Source organism: Oryx dammah, unplaced genomic scaffold, assembly GCF_014754425.2.
Source record: "Oryx dammah isolate SB20612 unplaced genomic scaffold, SCBI_Odam_1.1 HiC_scaffold_9, whole genome shotgun sequence".
Taxonomy (NCBI): Eukaryota; Metazoa; Chordata; class Mammalia; order Artiodactyla; family Bovidae; genus Oryx; species Oryx dammah.
The window spans coordinates 31939865-31958236 of record NW_024070193.1 but is presented as its reverse complement, the minus strand read 5'-3'; the positions used below and the strand labels follow the sequence as shown (position 1 = coordinate 31958236).

Genomic DNA, 18372 nt, shown 5'->3' with positions numbered 1-18372 from the left:
CTGGTAGCCAAGTATTTTTTACATTTAGGGGGTAAAGTAAAGGATTTTGAAACATAATCGGCTTAAGTTTGACAGAAGACTCCTCTAATAGGAAAATTACCCAGGCTATACATTCATCCGTGTAGGGAGATCAGAATATGATAAGGAGAGGAGCTTCCAGTTGAAGACATACCAAACTTATGGAAATAACGTCAGGAGAGGTAATTTAGAAATTACCATGGACAGACCTCACTGAGGTCCTTCAGTTCAGTTCAGTTCATTTCAGTCGCTCAGTCCTGTCTGACTCTTTGCGACCCCATGAATCACAGCACACCAGGCCTCCCTGTCCATCACCAACTCCCAGAGTTCACTCAGACTCACGTCCATCGAGTCGGTGATGCCATCCAGCCATCTTATCCTCTGTTGTCCCCTTTTCATCCTGCCCCCAATCCCTCCCAGCATCAGAGTGTTTTCCAATGAGTCAACTCGTCGCATGAGGTGGCCAAAGTACTGGAGTTTCAGCTTTAGCATCATTCCTTCCAAAGAAATCCCAGGGCTGATCTCCTTCAGAATGGACTGGTTGGATCTCCTTGCAGTCCAAGGGACTCTCAAGAGTCTTCTCCAACACCACAGTTCAAAAGCATCAGTTCTTCAGCGCTCAGCCTTCTTCACAGTCCAACTCTCACATCCATACATGACCACAGGAAAAACCATAGCCTTGACTAGACAGACCTTACTGCAGACCAAATGCACCCTCACAGATTTAAGTTCTTACTGCATGAGAGCTGAGGTCTCTGTGAGTGTAATGTTCTTAGCCATGCACATCTCTGAAGTGAGTACTTTCTTCACACACATCTCTAAAATCAGTACTTTTCACAGAAACATTAATTTGAACACCATTTGTTCATTAAGACCCATCTTCCCTCTTAGCTGCATGATACCTCCATTTTAGATAAGTTGGCCTTCCCTTTATCGAGCCCCAGAGCAGACTATAAATTTGAAATAAATTAAGACAGACAGGAGTTTCCTGAATGAGAAAAGATTTTTTTTTAAATCCAACCTAAATCAGGGCATGAAACCTTCTACTTTTCATTGTATGTTATCATCTATTGCTTCCAGTGGGATCTAAGTTTTAATTAGTTGAAAACATAGGTGTGATATTTTGCAGAATGCAATCACTGCCCCTGTATTTAATTAAATGAACCCTATAAAAGTTGGGTTTTAGCCTGGGGCATAATTTATAATAGGCCGACTTTGAAACTGCATAAGCACTTTATACTGGGGCCATTTGCACATGTAATAGAAATCGAGGTGGTTGCTATCTGCCGATCCACAGAAACCAAATGTCTTCCCATAAATAGAAACTTATTTTCTAATTTAGAAGGGGTATGCCATGTCTTCTCTGAATATAGCTTAGAATATCCTGAACCGCTTACAGTTTTGTTGTAGGGAACTTTGGAACTCTCTGGCGCCTCTTTTTTTGTTGTCTATAATTTTGCTGATTTGTGTTTGGTTGGGCTGGGTCTTTGTTGCTGTGCAGGCTTTTCTCCTGTTACACGGCACAGGCTCTGGGGCACAAGGGCTTCAGGAGAGCACAGGGCCAGTAGTGGGGGCACATGGGTTTCACTGCTCTACAGCACGTAGGATCTTCCTGGATCAGGGGTCGAACCCGTGTCTTCTTCACTGGCAGGCACTGAGCCACCAGGAACACCCCGGCTCCTCTTTGGAAAGGTGATTTCTGAAAGTGTATGACAGCAGTTTTCACCAATGGAATGTCTAGGTAGACAGTGCAAACTAAGACTCTTTGTAACCCACTAGCTTAGTGTTCCAGTGTGGACTCGCCTCCTCGGCCAGATCAAGCCCCTCACTAGATGCCAGGGGGAAATGCTACCCACAGTGCGTTTCTTCTGATTGTTTTGTCAGTGGCTCTCCCGTGCCATCTTTCCCCCAAGAAATTCTTCCAAGTGGTGTCCCTGCAGCCAAGAGGGGAGCTAGTCTCACTAAATAACCTCAGTAAATGCTAGATGAATGCATGAAGGATGGACAGGGGGATTATCAGTGAGATTTACCCCCAAATGGAAGAGCACCCCAGCTTTGCTTTAGTTCTCAGGGCCATGGAATATGCACTCATGGGCACCTCAAAGAGCCACAGCATGCTACCCAGGCTTCCGTGCAACCAGGAAGGAATCGTTGCATGCCTGCAGCATCTCATCCCTGGAGATCTCCTGCTCGGGGACCTCTGTAAGTTCCCTCAGTGTCCTGTCAGATTTGCAGCAGCGCTGTTTTGCCCTGAGACAAACCGGCTGGATTTTCACCCTAATTGCACCTCTGTCCCAGGGGACCATCCTCAGCCTTAGGTGAATAACTTAAGCATTTAATGTATAATAAAGTTTGCCATCAGCATTTCTCTTTCGAAAACATTCCATTTACTTGGTTTTAGAGCCGCATAAACTGTTTTAAAAAGCAATCTGCTCAATTGGGCGAGTTAATGATATTTAATTTGACTGGGCCAAACGTCACGGGATGAGCATCGCGCCTGTAATTGCAGCCATCATCGTCGCCGTTTGGCGTAATGTAGGTGTAATGCTAATCCCGGGAATAAAGGTTGTCGTTCTCGGTTGGCTGACAGCGTGCACCGGAGTTATCACCTCGCCGAGTCTCTCACTGATGTGATTCCAAGATGACAGGGTAATAAGTGTTATGTGCACAAGGTAATTCAGAACAAATTTGGCTGCAAAAATAGATTGTCTAGGAGAGTAAAGTCCCACGTCGTCTCATCCTCTTTTAGAAGAATATACCAATGCTTGCAATAGCTTGTCAGGAAGTTTGTGTGGCAGGGGTCAAGTCCCGTAGAATTTACCTGTTGCACCCCAACACACAGAGAATTCCAGCCTGCAGACTGAAAACATTAATATGTATGTCGGCAGCTCAGGAACATTTGGGCTAGGGAACTTCACTGAAAAATAAAGAAGCCCCTCAGTGTACTAATGTATCTCTTAAGGCTACCTAAGCAGGCTGCATTTTGCTGCTCTGGTTTGCAGACTGTCGTCTCCCGGGAAAATGAGGCTCTTCTAGGGCAGGATCCCTATTAGCCCTGGTATCTTAGTAAATTCTTATTATGTGCATGCTAGGCTATAAAGTAGATTATTTCATTAAACTTTAGAATAACCCTAAGAGGCATGACACTATAAGTACATTTATTTTGCACATGAACAAACTGAGACTCAGAATAAATGGTTCAAAACAACAGTCTCTGGTCCGATCCCATGGTTTGGGACCCGGGGCACTGCAGCCTTGAGCTGTAAGACAGGAGGGGGCCCCCTGCCTTGTGGAGGAGGCATATTTGAGCTGTGCTTGATTAACATACACCTGAGGGCTGCTGAAGGTGTTCCACCAGGTACGGCGCTCTTTCTGTGAAACCCAGTCGTGAGCAGGGGTGACAATCTGGTGGGCGATGAGAGGACATTTCACAGTCACCCTCAGATTCCTGGCTTCCCAGAGGGGTTGCCACTATTCTTTCTCTGCATCTTAGACCCTAGGGATGTTGTGGGTGTTGTTGCATCAATCCCTTTTAATAATATCCTAAGTTGGAGAGATGCAGAAAAGCCTTCTTGTGTTTGTAAGTGTGCACCCAGACACAGGGAAGCTCTTTGTCCCCGAGAATCTTCTTAGCATAGACTGATGCAGGAGAGTCTGTCCTTTCATTTTCTAGGTACTATTTAAGCATCTGCTCAGTAGTTCTTTGTTGTTGTTTAGTCACTAAGTCATAATCATATCCAACTCTTTGCGACCCCGCCAGGCTTCTCTGTCCATGAGATTTCCTAGGCAAGAAAACTGGAGTAGGTTGCCATTCCCTTTTCCAGGGGATCATCCACACTCAAGGATCAAACCTACATCTCCTGCTTTGGCAGGCAGATTCTTTACCACTGAGCCACCAGGGAAGTCCTCAGTAGTTCTAGCATTGGTGCCTAACACCTATGCAAGTAAAGCAGCAGATGCCATCATTTTCCTAGAAAAATAATCTTACTAAGATATAGTCCTTATCAGAAAAGCATTTTCACTCACTGTCTTATCAGAGAAATGTCAACAGGAACAAATAAGATGTCCCTGTGTAACTTTACAAAACATCTGTGCAATAGCTGCACCAATCGGTGTGTTCTGGGCTGCAGGGAGTTAAGATCCAAGTTAAAATGGCCTAAAGCATAAGGATTGTGTTCTCAAATGTGACAAGAACTTTGGGATTAAGAGGTTCTAAGCTTAGTCCGTTCATTTGCTCAATGACAGTCGTCAGGAGATGCCAGTTCTCCATTTTTCTGCTCTGCATCCCTCAGTATGTTAACCTGGCCTCAGAGACCCAGCTCCATCACTAAGCAAAAGGAACCAGACCTCCACACAGGAGAGAGCCAATTAAACACACCTCAGGCCTCCCCTAGGGGGAATGTTGTCTGATATAGTGGAAAGGAAACACAGTCCAAGCTCTTGTTGCAGACAGGAAGCAGGAGGAACAGGGAGAAAAGCTTTTTATCAGGCAGCTAGACTTTATTTTTGGGGGCTCCAAAATCACTGCAGATGGTGACTGCAGCCATGAAATTAAAAGATGCTTACTCCTTGGAAGAAAAGTTATGACCAACCTAGATAGCATATTGAAAAGCAGGGACATTACTTTGCCAACAAAGGTCCGTCTAGTCAAGGCTATGGTTTTTCCAGTGGTCATGTATGGGTGTGAGAGTTGGACTGTGAAGAAAGCTGAGCGCCAAATAATCGATGCTTTTGAACTGTGTTGTTGGAGAAGACTCTTGAGAGTCCCTTGGACTGCAAGGAGATCCAACCAGTCCATTCTAAAGGAGATCAGCCCTGGGTGTTCTTTGGAAGGAATGATGCTAAAGCTGAAACTCTAGTACTTTGGCCACCTCATGTGAAGAGTTGACTCATTGGAAAAGACTCTGATGCTGGGCAGGATTGGGGGCAGGATGAAAAGGGGATGACAGAGGATGAGATGGCTGGATGGCATCACCCACTCGATGGCGTGCTGCGATTCATGGGGTCGCAAAGAGTTGGACATGACTGAGCGACTGAACTGAACTGAACCTTTCTGCTGAGGTATTTGTAAGACCTTATAACATGGCTAAAAGACTCCCAGGATGGATTTTTTTGAGACACAATTTGAAGACTCCTTAGAAGAAAATCCATGTCATTCCCTTTTGGCAAAAGTCCTTGTATTATAGAGAAAGAGTTTTGACATAACTTGTAGAGACCATTCAAAAGTCGTACTGTCTTGAGTTTACTAAAACTACCTTTAGTATCAGCCGTCACCAGCATGGAGAGCTGGCAATGGCCAAACCAGTATGTCCTAAGGGTGCTGTGATGTGGCATAAATGGGATCCAGGGACAAATTTTGCTGTGACGTCATAAATTCCTTTATTATCTGACTCTAGCTGTCATGGCTCAGAGTTCAGCCTCGGCACTCCACCTTGACTTTCATCCCTCCTACCTTATCCCTGGGCCCTCAGAGTTCTCAGCTCTGAGCAGAGAAGGGGTCACTGTACTCAACTGGTTTGGAAAGCTAGAAGAATTCCTTCATGTCATTTCATTCTGTCCTCAGTGGAAAGAGAGTGAAGACAGTTGTGGTGTTAAATCCTGGCTTCCCCGTCTTTCAGGATGAGGGACTGTAAGACTTCAATGGTTCAGCCATTGACTTATTTACTGGTGCACTCGAGGCATTTCACAGCTCCGAGTTCCTGCTCTGCCTAACTCCCTTATAATGATAGTAAATTACTTAAGTGGATTGACTCCAAATCATTAATAATCTCCACTGGCGTGATTTATTTGCGCTTCATTACAAGGAAAGAATCTGACATCTATTCGTCAACCTAACAGTTGTTTACAAAGCATTTCAGCCTCAGAGTTCTCATCCCCGTAGGGCCAGAGTGAAAGGGCTGAGAACAAAATGGAAAAACTGCTGTGCCATCAGTATTCATGTGCTGCTTGGGTACAGAGGAACTGAAGTGCTCTACTTCAGAGGATGGACCTAACTGTCTGTATGCTTTGAAGTAAGTGCTGCTGAGGGTGGAAATGCAGAAGCCAGGCAGGACGAGCAAGGTTCAGAGTTGGTTTGGGCATTTATAAACAAATGACATGAATTTGTCAGTGCTGCTGTCCAGAAAAGATCTGAAACTCTGGGGAACTCCTGCTAACATTAAAAAGTAGACCAACTTCTTGGGGAATAATACAAAAATATTCCCGAGTCTGATAACTGCCATGCAAGTGCAATTCTTAGACATCTCCAAAGTATCGGAACACAGCGTCACATTCCTTGGCTGTGGGGGATGGGACAGGGAAGGTAAATGAAATAGCTTCTGTGTTGCTGGGAATGACTTCATTTTCTAGACGTCTAAGGTTTTGCCTTCTCTTTCCTCTCATGTAAGCTCTTCTAAAGAGAACCATGTTCTGTTAGTTTGGATTCTACTGTTGGAAAGAATCCTGCTCGCAGCATCCGAAGTTGTCACCCATTAGTAACTAGCAAGGTCATCTCATGTGGTTTATGTGTGACTATAAGGGGAGGGGTATGAACATGCTTTGGTCCTTCTGCCTTCCCAAGACTGTGATGAGAAAAGTGTTAAGAGGCATCTTCATTTCAGTCGTGCAGTAGACAGTGGGTGCTCAGGCAGGGTCGCCATAGCAAAGGACTGTACACAGTCGGGAACAGCAGAGCAGTAAAGCTAGACGCTGTTTCCCAAACATCACCAAAGTGTCAGGTCATTTGAGCTCCTTCTTGATCCCTGCGGTATCCACCTATGGCCTGATTATCACTGACTTAATATTCTCAATTGACTTTTTAAGGAAAAGCAAAGGCATTCATTTAAGAAGGAAATGCAACATCCCTTCCATGAAAGGAAAGCCAGTCTCACCTGACATGCACTGGGAAAACACACCATTCAAAAAGAAAAATTAATTAACATCCAGTTATTAATAGCTCGTATGGCGCGATAAAGGCTGGAGCCCGAGGCTGCTCCTTTCTCTCACAGGCAAGACTAGGAGGGGGGTGAAACTGTGTAAAGACATTCCAGGAGGAAGCCAAGCCTTCCCCACCATGAGGTTTATTGTTTCATGTCTGATCCACACACCTCCACACTCACCCACTTCCCACCAGGTATTCCTGGGGAACCTGGCACTAAGCAGTGAAGTTCTTGGACACCCCCAAGTTTTACTTTTAGCTGCTTATACACGAAAACCATCTTCCCAGCTTCTGCTTAATTCAGTTCAGTTCAGTCGCTCAGTCATGTCCGACTCTTTGCAACCCCATGGACAGCCACACACCATTCTTCCCTGTTCATCACCGACTCCCGGAGCTTGCTCAAATTCATGTCCATCAAGGCAGTGATGCCATCCAGCCATCTCATCCTCTGTCATCCCCTTCTCCTCCTGCCCTCAATCTTTCCCAGCATCAGGGTCTTTTCCAGTAAGTCAGCTCTTCACATCAGGTGGTCAAAGTATTGGAGTTTCAGCTTCAGCATCAGTCCTTCCAATGAATATTCAGAACTGATTCCATTTAGGATTGACTGGTTGGATCCCCTTGCAGTCCAAGGGACTGTCAAGAGTCTTGTCTAGCACCACAGTTCAAAAGCATCAGTTCTTCAGTGTTCAGCTTTCCTTGTTGTCCAGCTCACATATCCATACATGACTACTGGAGGAGGGGAAAAAAAAAGATAACACTGTTGAATTCAAACAGAATTTTTAATCTTTAACAAAATCTGCTTAATTATAATCCTCAAAGCACTCTCATATTTTTCAACAGGTCAATGGCAAAGACTTATCCAGAGCAACTCACGACCAGGCTGTGGAAGCCTTCAAGACAGCCAAGGAACCCATCGTGGTCCAGGTGTTGAGGAGAACACCGCGGACCAAAATGTTCACTCCTCCATCAGAGTCACAGATGGTGGACACGGGAACACAGACAGACATCACCTTTGAGCACATCATGGCCCTGAGCAAGATGTCCTCGCCCACCCCGCCTGTGCTGGATCCCTATCTCTTGCCAGAGGAGTAAGTAATGTGATAACACATCCTTTTCCAACTTTTATTTTTTTGGCTATGCTCCGTCTTCATTGCCACACACAGACTTTCTTTAGTTGTAGCAAGCAGATGTTACTCTCTAGATGTGGCCCGTGGGCTTCTCAATGCAGTGGCTTCTCTTGTTGCAGAGCACAGGCTCTAGAGTGTGGAATCTGTGGTTGTGGCGCACGAGCTTAGTTGCCCCACGGCATGTGGGATCCTCCCGGACCTGGGATCGAGCGGGTGTCCCCACCATCGCAAAGTGGATTATCAACCAGTGGACCAGGGAAGCCCGTGATCATGCATCTTGAGTGTGTTAGGGGTGGTACAGAAGTACAGGGAAGTCAGTTTCTTCCCTTCTGTGTGAAGAGAAAAATGAACACATCTTAACCGTTTTCTTCCAAGTTGCCCATGTTTCACTTTATTGTTTATAGAGGCGATAAATTGAATCCTGCTCAAAACCGCCCCGACATATTAATTACTTTATTATAACCCTGGAGCGGAGTTATTCAAATTATAGCCAAAGAACAAAATTACTTACAAATGTCATAAAAGTTGTTTGAGAATAAAATTTAATCACCACAAATGGCAGTGGAAAGGTTTGGTAGTTATCACTACAGGGAATGCTGATGGTTCTTTTAAGGAGACAGCAGAGTAAGTTGTGAGTGTAAAGGGACCCCTAGAGGTGGTGCCTTCTGCTTTCTTGGGTCTCATTTCAAACCTGGATCCATGGAATAAATCCACACGTGCCTCATATAAGTACTGCACTTACAGATTAAATAACAGCTGTGATCCAAAACATCACAGTAATTACTTTACACAACTCTCCTCCTACTGCACTTACTGCCAGAGACATCAGGTAGTTCAGAGCCTTTCACGTGGCCAGACCTGATGCTCAAACTAATCTCTCGCTGTGTAACGTGTAGGTTGTTTGCCTGGGTCTTATTTTTCCTCTGTTAAAATGGGATCATAGTAGTACCCATCTCATAGAATTGTTGAAAGATTAAATGAAGTCACGTGTGGAAAATTCTCAGCATGGCATATGGTAAGCACTGGATGAATGATAGCAGTGATCATTGTTGATTTAATCAGTGGTGTAAAATGTGTAAGGGAAAAAAATGAAGAGCAGGAAATTTGCTAAGGTGTCCATGTGTCTTAAAAGATGTCCATTTTAAGGTGGTTTGTCATATGTGATTTGGTCTGTCTGTGCGCAGGGTGTCCACTTTCCCCTCTTAGCCTCTCTGGCTGATACTACAGTCCCTCCTGCCTCCTCCCATCTTGCTCCTGGTCCAGGTCGTTGCCTCGATGCCTTATTCCAAAGGGCACGTCCACCTTTTCTAGGGGCAGCCTCTGAGTGGTACCTGTTGGGTTTCTGTTAGCAACTCAGTAGTTGCAACAAGCATGCATTTCCTGTGTCCATCACATGCCAGACAGAGGCTGGCCCTTCATCCCGTGGTTCTGACGGTTAGCTGTCATCAGAACCCAGGACTGATTCCCCAGGTGTGGCAAAGGGAACTGGGCTGCAGCAGACAGCGCGTGGAGGAGGAGGAGGGGGTACCTGTCTGGCATGGGGCACAGGGCGGCATGCCAGCACCCTGCTCTCACCTACTTCTCATGCCTGTCCCTCCCATGCCACAGGGAACCACACACTCAGCGGTTCTGCCCCCCACAAGCTGGCAGCCAGACTGAAAGGCAAGCTGGTCACACTTCATCTCACAGACCTCACCAGTGATGCTCCAGAGCATCCCAGTTACTAGGGAACAACCAGACCATTCTCTGACTGCAGTCAGTCAGATCAGTTATTTGACATTTTAGACTCCAACTGCCTTTCATGGTGATGAGGCTGTAAGGCTGCTTCTGACTCTCAATGTTGAACATCACCGTCACAGGCTTTTTAGAAGCCAAACCCTTAATTTCGTCTTAAAGTCTAGTTAACATGACATGACTCGCGCCAGCCCCCCAGGGGCTATTTGAGAAATGTCAGGAGAGTGCAGAGGTCAGCCCAGCCCCAGTCCTGGCTGCAAGGTCAGAGGAGAGCAGGACTGTGCATCAGGGGCTGAACAGGGGGTGGGGTGGAGGCTGCGTGCTGGCGCGTTAGTAACCAAGAGGCTCGAGAGCCTAGGCCTTCCCGCCACTTCCTCAGGGCTCACAGCCCTGGATGTGCAGACAGCGGATTTGCCTGATGGGTTCAGACAACTGAAAGCCAGCCTTCACTTGAGTGACTGCTCATGTCTCCTCTGTTGTTTCAAAACTTAATTCCCCCGGGGGAGAAGACCAGAGTGCCCAGATAACTGCGCTGACCTTTGAGAGCCTAAAGGTTTGGGCCCCCAGCTAGCAATCCAGCTGAAGCTCTTCATCTGCGTCTGACACTTTTCAGAGCTGCTGCCTTGGCTCCAAGAGGTTCCGTTAGTGGTTTTGCCAAAGAGGCGGTGGGTTCTGTGAATTCTGTTTCACATACGTTAACCTAGAGAAATGCACGCCTCCATTCTCCTAGTCGTGTGTGTGTAGGGAGCGTGCATATATACATATATGCCTTGTATGCACGCAAGCACATATATTCCAGACGTACCAGTGCATGGGTTGTGATGTCAAACGTTTTTCTTATTGTGAGACCATTAAAAGGTGAAAAAAGGCTGTGCTAGATGACAGCATCACAGTTTCGCCCTCTGAACCTATGTCAGAGGCCAGTACATGTCTTTAAGTGTTGCCTGAAGTTGAGCTTTTTTCCTCCTCAGAGATAAAATATAAGGATGAAGCCACGAGTATCTGAGTAACTATAACTCTGTGTCCGGACTAGAGACTGAGAAATTAGTTATATTGACTCGAATGACTAGTGGGCCAGGGGGATGGCCACTGGAAGGAACAAAGCCAGTCTTGCTCTTAACTTGTATCTTTTTCAGTTTTTTTTCAAATTGAAGTACAGTTGATTTGCAGTGTGTTAGTTTCTGCTGTACAGCAAAGAAAGTCTGTTATATATTGGTTTCCCATTATGGTTTATCACAGAGTATTGAGCATAGTTCCCTGTGCTATACAGCAGGACCTTGTGTTTCCGTCCTGTATCTACTAGCTTAGATCTGCTGACCCCAGCCTCCCACTTCATCCCTTCTCCTCAGCCTGCATCTTAACTCCTTCTTCCAGAAGAAATGGACATAAATGAAAATGATGGAAATATTACGAGGGACGTCCTGACTGTGCCGAGAAACACAACCAAAGAGACTCGAACTAAGACCTGAGACTCTGAGAACTACCCTGTGACCCTTCTGGAGCTCCTGAGGGGAAAACAGAGACTCATAACTGCAAGCAGGGCCGTTTTAACGTCCTTTCATCCTTTTTCAGGCATCCCTCAGCCCATGAATACTATGATCCAAACGACTACATCGCAGGCATCCATCAGGAGATGGACAGGGAGGAGCTGGAGCTAGAGGTAAGAACGTCTGTATCTCCTGTAAACAGTCATTATTAAGGCAGTAAGTTCTCTCTCAGCATATATTATCGATGCTCATGTAAAGTACACTTTTCATGGATTTTAGAAGAAGCACATTTGGTGAGTCTAGAGCTGTCTGGAACACTGCTTTGCAAGAAGGGCTATTTAATAGTCTTTACAAGACAACACTGCTTTTTGATGATCATTGTGACAATGCAGAGGTCATTAAAAAGCTATCAAATACCTTGGGAGCTCGATTTATGGAGGACGGTGTGTAACCAGAAGTGGGGTCAGCTGCTCGCCATTCAAAAGCCATTAAAGAGGCCAGGTTAGTGGCAGCTTATGTCATGGGTAGTCTGGTCATCTGGTAGATAACTTCTCCCACCTGGCATCTTTAAGCTAGTATCTATAGGGCAGAATCACAGGATATGGCTCAGAATATTATCTATAGCCCTTGAGAAGGAACTAAAGGTTCTTGTGTGCTTGTATGCTAAGTCGCTTCAGTCATGTCTGACTCTTTGCTGCCCTATGGACCATAGCCCGCCAGGCCCCACAGTCCATGGGATTCTCCTGGCAAGAATACTGGAGTGGGTTGCCATGCCCTCCTCCAGGAGCTCTTCCTGACCCAGGGGTCGTACCCACGTCTCTTATGTCTCCTACATTGGCAAGTGGGTTCTTTCCCAGTTCCTTGATTATGCTTAGTAACCAAAGTATTATTTGGTCTCCTTTGACTATATCCTTTGTTTCTGGATATTCTCACTTTTCTGAGTGAAGTTTTTCCACAGACAGAAGGCAGGCAGACCCATAGAGTCCTGCTCCATTTCAGGTGTAGACTTTGCAACTCCTTGGTATTAAGTTATGCTCAACTTCACAGTGGTGGAGTCTTAACATCCGTCTTAGTTTCTAAAGTCTCTGAGCATCTGATGGAAAGCTGTGGTCTCTCCCTGGAAAAAGGCTCCTGTCTCTAAGAGTATGCATGTGGTCTCTGGAGGGTCACTGAGTTCCACTGTATCTGCCTTATATTATCTGGCTGTATCCAGATACCACCAGAACCACTGTTTGCTTTCTCTTTCCCTTTAACTCAACCCAGCTTATTTAAAGAAAATTTTAAAGTAAATGCTTTATCACTTGCTGGGGCAGAAGATTCAGCATCAATTTCCACGAATAGAATGGCGGTACAGTGAACACAGTGGACATGAGGCAGTTTTTAAATCCTAACGCTTGTCACTGGTGCCGCCAAGGGCTGGACACCCAGGGCCATTCTCTCCACTACCTCCTGCTTGCTTTCTCTTTGTCTGAGGCGATAGGCTGATAGCAAAGAAGTGTTGAGACTAGCCCAAATTGAGTCTTTCTTCCTAAACGAAATAACTTTCTATGCGTGAACTGAGAACATCTTGCTTTGGACTGGAGCGGGCCACTCTGAAACACCTCCCTTGAGCCTTGTCATTCAACGTGTGCTGCAAAAACTGGGGCGGCAGTACCTGAGGGGTTGAGACATGCAGAATCTGGGCCCTCAGACCTACAAAATCGGAGTCTGCATTTTACCAAGACCCCCAGGTGCTTCCGTGGTGAAGTCCCAGGGGCCCTGACCTGAAGGCCACAGGCCCGGATAAGCCCCGCTCCCACCTGCCCTTGTCACAGGTCACGTGATTGAGGCTTTGTGAGCTTCCTTCCCTGCGGTGTGAAGCTGTGCCTCCCAGCGTCTAAATAGCACCCGTACCATCCGTGCAGTGAGGCCTCATGGACTAGAGATGACTAAGCCCCTCATGGACATTCAGGACTCAGCTCAGACTTCTTCCCATTCATACACAGGCAGCACAAAGACTCTGCATACGTGCTTATGTTCATTTCTGCTCACCTGCTTTTACTGAGCATCTTTCCATCAAATATCCAGTTTGGTGCTAGAAACACAAAATTAGCAAGTCGTCACCCTGCCAGCCCTTAAAGAGCTCACAGTACCTACTTTGGTTCACAGCAGTTAGCTTAGACACGAGCTTTTCATCTAGAGAACAAGACAGTGGCCGTTCTCCATCTGTAGCTCCTTTGAGCAGTTACCATGGAGTACAGTGAGTCCACACCAGGCAGGAAGACCGCTTTTACACTTGAACTTTTGTTGATAGCAGCTTAGATGTTTCCAGGTTATTTCTGTTTACTAAGTGCCGTCTCCTAAAGCAAACCTGGTGGTTTCAGATGAGCGGCCTGTCCTCAGATCAGAGGTCAAGACTCAGGAAGATTCTTCCTGAACCTCCCTGGGGCAGCTCACCAGAAGAGAACAGTGTCTGTACCTCCAGGAAGGCTCTGTTTTTGGAGGCGTGCCTTTGGGAGGCAGCCCAGTCAGTTCAAGAAGGTTAACGACCAGCAGCACAGCCAAGAGCTGGGCTTCCGAAAGCAAAAGCAGACCCAGTTTTCAGGGGGCATGGTGTGCACCGTCATCCCCACTTCCTTGCAAGATTTCTTAGCAGACACAGGTTGTTGACAGTTCTAAGTCCCATCAGCCTGTTTTCCCCCCTCACCCCCACCACCAACCCAGGCTTGCTGTGAATAGGGGGCCAGTCTCAACTGCTCATCATCTCAGTTGGATTAGATTAACATCTGCACCTTTTGAAAGATAACTATTTCCATGGATATTATATAGGAGGAAAATACATGAGTGTTTGGGGATATTATGCAAACAAATGCACAGAGAAAAACAGATGTTCTGTCTTTTAAAGTACACAAAATGACCATATTTAGGTAAGCGTCAAATCCCTGTTATTTTGAAACTGCTTAGTGTTAAAAGAATTACACCCGAGTATGCCCAAGGGTTGAGCCGCCAAATAATTACCCATAAATTTTCAGGTACTGAACACCTGCTCTGGATCTTCCTGTAAGCAATTAAGAAAATAGACGTCTGAAGAAGGCTTATTTCCCTCAGTCTATTGTTTGCATTTCCCAGTGGATTCATCAGTGGCATCCTAGCCAGGCTCTGAGGCTGCCATCACCTATGCTGTGTCCTGATGTCATTTTGAGATCAGAAAAGGAGAGCTATACTTTCAACAAGGGGACTAAAATGAGCTCCAAACCAGGTCTCAGAGCGAAACATCACTAGATCATGAGGGAAGTGAGGCCATCCTAGAAATAATACAACCTATGTGATTTTCTGTAGCCTCGAAGGCACAGCATTAGGGCACCTCCAGGGAACCTTCTCATTACCCTCCCAGTTGTATGGGCACTTGACCATTCTTCTCCTGTTCCCCTGCATCCAGAACCTTCCCCCAGCTCTGCTCTTCTCCCCCCGGGTCCTGGCCTCACTCATTGTGGCTCATATCCAGGGACGCTTCCTTCCCACTCTCACGCAACCCTCGCCCAGCAGGACCATTCCCTACTTGTTCCTCCTGCTCAGACAGTGCCTACAGATAGTAGCCACCCAGCCACCATGTGTCGAATAAAGGAATAAAGGCCTTGTCACCCAGTCTCAAATTTAGGGTCCTTAACGGAAAGTGCAGTCTTTTTAGAGGTATCTCTCTATCTCACATAGTGCCACGCATAGAGAAACCGTAGAGAGGATTTCTAGAAATATGCACAGAACTTCTGGATCGATAAGGTCCTTGGGTAACCAGTCTTCCTTGAAGCGAATAAGCCACCAATATGTATCTCTGGGACCTCCCCTCTGATTAAAGTGGCTGTCATTGAAACCAAAAGCTTGGCTCAACCAAGGTGGAGTGGCCCTCTTACTTCTCTTAATTGAGCTATTGTGTCGATTTCGTCTAAAATGTCAGGCGTAGCTGTTCATTTTTATCCAGCCGTCCATCTAGACCAGTGAGCAACAGGACAGCAGTGGTGGGGAGCTGTAATCCAGGTAATGGTAATACATTATTCATACCAGTTTGATTAATGGTCTTCTTTGTGATCTTATCTCCATCCTCAGAGATAGTATGTACTGATGACACCTATGCTTTCTATGATGTGCTCAATCATCTAAGCCTTTACCTCTAGCTTGGAGTGAGAATGAAATGTTGAGAACTTACAAGCCACCTAGTAAGTCTGAAGAACTGCGGTTTCCACTGAGCCCCAAAACACTGTCTCTGGGGATAAGATGAGCTGAGAAGTTTCAGAGAGGTGAAATGACTTTCCCAGGGCAGCCTGGCTTGCAAGTGGCAGAGCCAAGTTTATTTTTTATTTGGATCTTTAGTCTGCCTTGGACTCTCAAGCTAAAGTCTTTCAATCTGGTTGAGCATCTACCATGTACAGTACATAACAGACGCTGCTCTTTCTGTACAGTTCAGTATTCAACTATTACTGCATTACTGTAATCTCCATTATGAGCAGCCAAAGTAAATCCAAAATCTATACAAATCCCAAGACAGGTTCAGCTCTTACACTGTTGTTTCCAGAGCTTCTGAAGACAAGAGCTCTTATGCTTAACTAGTAGCAACTAGGCTCTTCTCTATGGTGGGGAACAATTCCCTGGAAATGGAGTTTTGACAGCGAAGTCATATCATGTGCCATTTTTTTTTAATGCCAAGAGATTAAACATGTTTAATTCTGGGTGGTTAAGAATATAAATCATCATTCTGTTCTTTGCACTCTTTATTTTCTTTTTGGCGGTGCTCGTCTTTGCTGCTACGCGGCCTTTTCTGTAGCTGCTGCAAGCAGGACTCCTCTGGTTGTGGTGCTCAAGGCTTCTCACTGAAGTGGCTTCTCTCATTGCAGAGCATAGGCTCTCGGGCATACGGGCTCACTAGTTGCGGCCCCCAGGTCCTAGGGCACTGGCTCAGTAGCTGTGCCACATGGGTTTAACTGCTCTGCAGCGCGTGGGATCTTCCCGGATCAGGGAATCGAAACCAGGTCTCCTGCATTGGCAGGCAGACTCATTACCACTGAGCCACCAGGGAAATCCTCTTTGCACTTTTCTGAACTTCTGTAAATATTAAAAAAAAAATTTAATTTTATATTTAGTTGAATAACAATGTTGTGTTACTTTCAGATGTATAGCAAAGTAATTCAGCTATACATATACAAGTGTATATTCTTTTTCAAATTTGTGAGGTTATTACAGAATATTAAGCCAAGCTCCCTGTGCTATTTACTAGGCCCCTTTTACTTACCTGTTTTCAATATAGAAGTCTATACATGTCAAACCCAGCTGCCCATCTGTCCCTCACCGGGATCTCTCCCAACTGGTAGCTAAGTTCGATCTCTGTGAGTCTGTTTCTGTTTGGGAAATACGCTCATTTGTTTCGACTAGGTAGTAGCCACAAGTGATATCAGAGGGTATTTGTCCTCTGTCTGAGGTCCTTCACTTAGTATGGTCATGTCCAGGTCCATCCATGTTGCTGGAAAAGACATTATTTCATTCTTTTTTATGGCTAAGTCATATTCCATTGTATATATGTATCTTCTTTACCCATCCATCCATCCATTCCTCTGACAACAGACCTTTTGGTTCCTTGCATGTCTGGGCTATTATAAATAGTGCTGCAGTGAATGTTTGGGTGCAAGTGTCTTCAAATTATGGTTTTCCTCCACATAGAGACCCAGAAGTATGATTAACAGATGTAGTAGCTCTAGTTTTTTAAGGCACCCCCGTATTGTTCTCCATCGTGGATGTTAACAATTTATCTTCCCAAAAGCACTGTAAGAGGGTTCCCTTTTCCCCATGCCCTCCCTCTCCAGAATTTACTGCTTGTGGGCTTTTTGGTGATGACTGGTGTGCGGTGATAACCACCTTCTAGTTCTGATTTGCATTCATCAAATAATTAACAATGTAGAGCATCTTTTCATGTGTTTTCCAAAAAAAATCCAAAAAGTGTTATGTTAAATTTACCTTTCAAAACTGGCTTCTTGAAGGTCCTCCATTTAGAATTTTTTTAGTTACCTATTCCAGAACATTTCTGGAGGCCAAACGTCTTTTACAGCCCCACAGGCCTTGTGACTATGAAGTACCCCCAGCACAGGTTTTTAAGTTGTTGTTACAGGAAATGTCTACAGGCAACAGCACTTTTTGATGCCCCAATCAGGTTATTTGGGCAACAAGCGTCCAAGATAAAGTTGTGTTCCTGGTTTGTAGATTCCAGTGGAATGGGCCAGAAAAAAGACCCCAAGGCTCATGTCTGGGTACTTCTTTTCCCTTACCATGTATCCCCAAGACAATCCCAAGCCCTCCCATAACTGAGATGCTATTATAGTTGAATAACAGTGGAGCAACTCCAAGAAAGGAGCTGCCAGGAACGGGAGACGCTGAGGACAGTGTCGTACTTCAGTGGGGCAGCTCCAAGAAAGGAGCTGCCAGGAACAGGAGACGCTGAGGACACTGTCGTGCTTCAGTGGGGCAGCTCCAAGAAAGGAGCTGCCAGGAATGCCAGCACCAGGAGACTTGGAGGCCAGGTGCTTTTTCTGAGCTCTTCTGGCCCAGAGGGTCCACTGTCCGTTGTGTGTCCTAGGCTTGGCTGAGCTGCAGGAGGGCCCACCTGGATCTGGAGGTTGGAGTCCCATCCATGGGGGACGGGGCAGTCCAGTTCCAAGTGGGTTCGTTTGCAGGCATGTGCTCTCCAGCTTCTTCATCTCCACCACAGTGGAGCCCTCTGGGACCTAAGGTTTCGCAGGCTCCAAGGACGTGACGGCAGCCCAGGCCACCAAGGCCCAAAGGAAGTGTCACTGACTTGTCTTTATTTTTCTTTTTAGATGGTTTATTTTATATTGCAATATAGTTGACTTACAGTGTTGTGTTTATTTTAGGGGGACAGCCAATTGACTGATTTATACATAAACATCTATCTAATCTTTGGGGTTTTTTAACCTATATTTTCCCATATAGGTTATTGCAAGGGTTGTGTTCCCTGTGCCATACAGTAGGTCCTTGCTGATTCTGTTTCACATATATCACTGGGTACAGGCTAATCCCAGCTGCCTCCTAACTTATCCCTCCCTCCCCGCCA

The 18372-nt window shown here is 45.8% G+C and overlaps 1 protein-coding gene across 3 annotated transcripts in view; it reads left to right on the top strand.

The window, feature by feature from the left end:
• PDZRN3 (PDZ domain containing ring finger 3) overlaps positions 1-18372 on the top strand; it is a 271041-nt gene that overhangs the window by 240436 nt on the left and 12233 nt on the right. For all 3 annotated transcript variants that reach the window (XM_040246381.1, XM_040246383.1, XM_040246382.1), the window contains 2 exons: positions 7775-8022; positions 11368-11455. In XM_040246381.1, coding sequence (XP_040102315.1) covers positions 7775-8022; positions 11368-11455 — 336 coding nt within the window. The remainder of the gene's footprint in view (positions 1-7774; positions 8023-11367; positions 11456-18372) is intronic.